The sequence below is a fragment of the Suncus etruscus genome, chromosome 2, assembly GCF_024139225.1.
Source record: "Suncus etruscus isolate mSunEtr1 chromosome 2, mSunEtr1.pri.cur, whole genome shotgun sequence".
Classification (NCBI taxonomy): domain Eukaryota; kingdom Metazoa; phylum Chordata; class Mammalia; order Eulipotyphla; family Soricidae; genus Suncus; species Suncus etruscus.
In genome coordinates this window covers 67,749,012-67,753,814 of record NC_064849.1, presented here as the reverse complement: position 1 = coordinate 67,753,814, position 4,803 = coordinate 67,749,012, and the positions used below count along the sequence as shown (strand labels likewise).

Below are 4,803 nucleotides of genomic sequence, written 5' to 3'. Positions count from 1 at the left end.
TCAAGAGCAACTGAGTATGCATCAAAACATTTGGCTTTCTCACACAGTTGATGATAAATGTCACTTGACATGTCAGAAATGCGCTCTGCCACAGTGTTGGCAGAAAGGCTGATTTTGCTAAACTGACCTTTCTTTTCTGGACAGATAATACTTGCACCCTGTAACATGCATTTCTTTTTAACAAACTCTCCTTCTGTGAATGGTTTCCCTGTCTTAACAATCATTTCACTAGCCATGTAACTAGCTTCAACTGATGCAACATTCTCTTTGGTTGCTTTCTTGAAGAAATCTTGTTGCCTCATTAGACATGCTTTAAGACTGGCAACCCTCTTGGCTCTCTCATTTCCTTGATATTTTGCACATTCCTCAGCATGTTTAGTTGAACAATGGCATTTCAAGTTGTATTCCTTGTGCACTGCAACTTTCTCTGAGCAAATAAAACATGTGGGGATGCCCCTGTGCTTAACAAAGAAATACTGCATCTCCCACTTTTCCTGAAATTGTCTGTGCTCGTCATCAATCTTTCTCTTCACTGCAGGCTTTGATGAAGTCATGATGAAGGTATGCAAAATCTAATTCTGTAATAAACTTCTCTCCCTTAGGCCTCCGGATAATGCAAGGGACAGCGGGCAGGAGCAGCGGAAATGATGTCTGAGCTAGGCATAAAGTATTAGCGATTATTCGATTACCGAATATTCTCAATAAAAAATCGCATTAGTAAGAAAAAAATCGCGGGCCCGGAGAGATAGCACAGTGGCGTTTGTCTTGCAAGCAGCCGATCCAGGACCAAAGGTGGTTGGTTCGAATCCTGGTGTCCCATATGGTCCCCCGTGCCTGCCAGGAGCTATTTCTGAGCAGACAGCTAGAAGTAACTCTTGAGCACCGCTGGGTGTGGCCCAAAAACCAAAAAAAAAAAAAAAAAAAAAAAGAAGAAAAAAATCGCAAAAAATTGCATTAAACATTTGCATACCCCGAATGGAACTGCTCAGGGTATGCGAATGTTTAATGTGATTTTTTTCTTACTAATGTGATTTTTATTGCGATTATTCGGTAAGCGAATAATCGCGAATACTGCAATATTTGAAGGCCAGCCACGGGCCACAAAATGTTGTACAGAGGGCCGCAAAAGGCCCGCGGCCGCGAGTTTGAGACCCCCTGATCTAAGTTGTGATAATTCCATTTGTCTTTGTGTTGTATTAAGCAATATGAAGAAAAGTTGTTTGTGCCTGCAAGGGGACAGGGTAGGATTCTGGGTGGGAAATTGTAGAAGAGGGTGTGGGCATAGGGTGCTGTGTTTTTTGGTAGCATGAGTGTGTGTGTGGTGATGAGGAAGTTGGCCCACAGAAAGGAATTTTTAAGTATGGTATGTTTTATGTGGAAGAGAATATGGGACATGGAATCAGGAGAGAGACTCTGAAGGTGGATGATCAAGAAAACAACATAAATTATCCAGAATTTTCAAATTCAAGTGCTTGGGAATGGGATAATCATACATAATGAAGGATCACAGAAATGAAAAAAATGAATACAAAGCTTGGGTAGCATTATGACATTTTTATTCCTTTGAAAATTTTCTGGTGGACTTGAGAGATGGTACTTGCCTTACATGACTCTGATTTCAGTAAATACCAAGCACTGCCTAAATAACCCCTAATCAATTTTAGGAGTAGCCACAAACAATTTTAGGCATGATCCAAATCTTCCTTCACTACCCAAAAATTTTCTGTCATAACATACCACTGAAAACTATTAAAATCTCATTCAATTCAACTTTTTGGTAATCAAAACTGATACACCCATTTATTTTTAAATAAAAAACAAAACAATTTGAACCAAGTTAATGAGATGGTTATATATATGTGTCAGAAGGTTCTTAAAATAGAATTAAATTATCCTGTTTAATTACCAAAATTTTATTGTATAGTTGTCACCTATTCTGGTAGTTGAAAAGTGTGCAGTCATGGTGATATAGGTAGTCCTTGAGCCTTTAGTTACTTATTTTCACTTGTGGCCCCACAGCCTGTTGTTATTCTCTTCAGAGCTGACTTCACATCTTGATTCCTCAGTGTGTATATAAGGGGGTTCAGTAATGGTGTGACAACAGTGTAAAACACAGCCACTGCCCCATCTAGGGGACTCTTAGATCCAGCACGAAGGTAGATGAAAATACAGGGGACATAGTAGATTGTGACCACAGTCAGGTGGGAGCCACAGGTGGAAAAGGCCCGGCGCCGTCCATCAGCAGTGTTTATCTTTAGGATGGCATAAACTATATTGGCATAGGAGAGCAGAATCAACATAAAGCAACTGGCAGCCACTACCCCAATGTCCACAAATGTCACCAATTCATTGATAGTTGTGTCAGCACAGGCCAGTCTCAATACTGCAGGGATGTCACAAATAAAATAATCTACCTCATTGGGCCCACAGTATGGTAGGCGGAAGGTCAGGGTGACCTGGATAGAACCATGGATGGAACCAGCTATCCAAGCTCCAGCCACAAGGATGGTGCATAAACTTCCATTCATGAGCACAGGGTAGCGCAGGGGCAGACATATGGCCAGGTACCTGTCATAAGCCATCAAGGTGTAGAGGAAGCATTGGGTGCTGCCTAGGAAGTGAAAGAAATATAATTGAGCTACACACCCACCATATGGGATAGCTTTACTGGCTGGAGTAAAATCTAAAATCAGACGAGGAACAATGACTGAGGACAGCCACATGTCCAGGAAAGAGAGCACGCCCAGAAGAATGTACATAGGACGTGCATGGAGTTTTGGATCAGCCCATACGGTAAGCAGAATGAGGAGGTTTCCCAGCTGAGTCAAGATGTAAATGAGGAGAAAGACCAGGAAGAAGAGGATTTTCAGATTTGGAGGATGAGGTAGGCCTAGGAGAATAAATTCTGTCACCACATTATCCAGGGACGTATTTTGGATCTTTCCCATCTGCCCGTAATCTGCTAAAAGGAATGGTAAAGCCATATCAGGAAAACAAAATAAAGGGAGGCAGTAAGATGAGATTAGTTTGATGGCTAATGCCTATAAGGAGATATACAAACTTTTATTAAAATTTTTCTTTCTTTATTTTGGTTTTTGGGCCACACCTGGTGATGCACAGGGGTTACTCCTGGCTATGCACTCAGAGATCGCCCCTGGCTTGGGGGAACCATATGGGAGGCCGGGGGGGATTGAACCTCAAACTGTGTTCTGTCCTGGGTCAGCTGCATGCAAGGCAAATGCCTTACCACTGCACCATCGCTCTGGCCCCAAAGATTTCTTTTTTAAAAAAAGAAGTGATTGTTGGGCCAGGGAGATAGTTCAAAGGACTGGTAGGAATGCACAGGTTCAATATTCAATCTACATGACTGCATAGTTCACTGTGCATTCATTGTCAAGAGTGACAATTAGGCCACAATTAAAGTAATCTTTAAGCAACACTGGGTGTGGGCCAAAAACCAAAGCCAAAACCAAAACAGCAAAGAAAAAGAGGTGGTACTTATTTTGGTTACTTTGCTTTATGAGTCAGACTGTCCAGAGAACGTTAATTGAGAGTAATCATGAAGCAGAGAGTTTGCTAGATTAAGAAAGAGAAGGACATGTCCAACCAAAACCTCCCCTTTTCCTCACCCCAAGAGGTGCTAAACTTGAGGTACAGCAGTATGGAATATATACTTCAAAATTCTCACATCTTCTATCCTCCCATATCCACTATCATTGCAGTGTTTCTTATTTTCTGTGAGTTAAAACCGCATTTCTGCATTATAGCAAACAAAACAAATACACAACTTATCTGGTCTTTATAAACCACTCTATTGCATCGCAGTACCTCAGTATTCAGAAGCATAAACTTTTTTTTTTAAAGTTTTTTTTTTTTTTTTTTTGCCACATTCTGTGATGCGCAAGGGTTACTCTTGGCTCTGCACTCAGTAATTAATGCTGGAAGTGCAGGGGAGACCATCTGGGATGCCAAGGACTGAACCTGGGTCAGCAGCTTGCAAGTCAAGCACGCTATTGGCTTTTTGTTGTTGCTGTTTGGTTGTTTTGTTTTTGGGTCACACTGGGTGGCACTCAGGCAATTACTCCTGTTAGATGAGGACCATGTGAGATGTTTGGCACTGGGTCAGTAGTGAGAAAGGCAAACACCTTTCACAATGTGCTATCACACATAGTATGAAGTATACTCTTAAGGGCACTCATAGTAGCAAGCTTCAGCTTGATAGTTTTGCACTAGTTGACTTCTTTACAACTTTTAACGCCACTTTTAATTTGGGACTGAGTTTGTAGATCCTCATTTTCAAGAATGCTTTCCTGATTCATGCACTTTTCTGAGGATGTATAACATATTGTCATTGACTAATTTATTATTTGACTCTACCTATTAGTTATCCCACTTACACATTAAACATTATAAACGGGGGCTGGAGAGATAGCACAGCAGCAGGGCATTTGCCTTGCAAGTGGCTGACCCAGACCAATGGTGGTTCAAATCCCAGCATCCCACATGGTCCCCTATGCCTGCCAGGAGAGATTTCTGAGCATAGAGCCAGGAGTAACCCCTGAACGCAAATGAACATTTTTCTTTTTTCTTTTCTTTTCCTTTTTTTTTTTGTTTTTGTTTTGTTTTTGGGCCACATCCAGCAGCACTCAGGGGTTACTCCTGGCTCTCTGCTCAGAAATCTCTCCTGGCAGGTTCAGGGGACTATATGGGATGCCGATATTTGAACCACCATCCTTCTGCATGCAACACCTTACCTCCATGCTATCTCTCCTGCCCAAATGAACATTTTTTTTTAAATTCCTG

The 4,803-nt window shown here is 41.5% G+C and overlaps 1 protein-coding gene across 1 annotated transcript; it reads right to left on the bottom strand.

The window, feature by feature from the left end:
• Positions 1-1,991: 1,991 nt before the first annotated feature.
• Positions 1,992-2,948, bottom strand: LOC126001381 (olfactory receptor 10G2). Its single transcript, XM_049768641.1, has one exon. It carries the CDS (start codon positions 2,946-2,948, stop codon positions 1,992-1,994), a length of 957 nt encoding a protein of 318 aa, XP_049624598.1.
• Between the last annotated feature and the right edge of the window lie 1,855 nt (positions 2,949-4,803).

Bases quoted from the DNA above. Each gene is read 5' to 3' on its own strand.
- LOC126001381 (XM_049768641.1), bottom strand. From the start codon at position 2,948: ATGGGAAAGATCCAAAATACGTCCCTGGATAATGTGGTGACAGAATTT.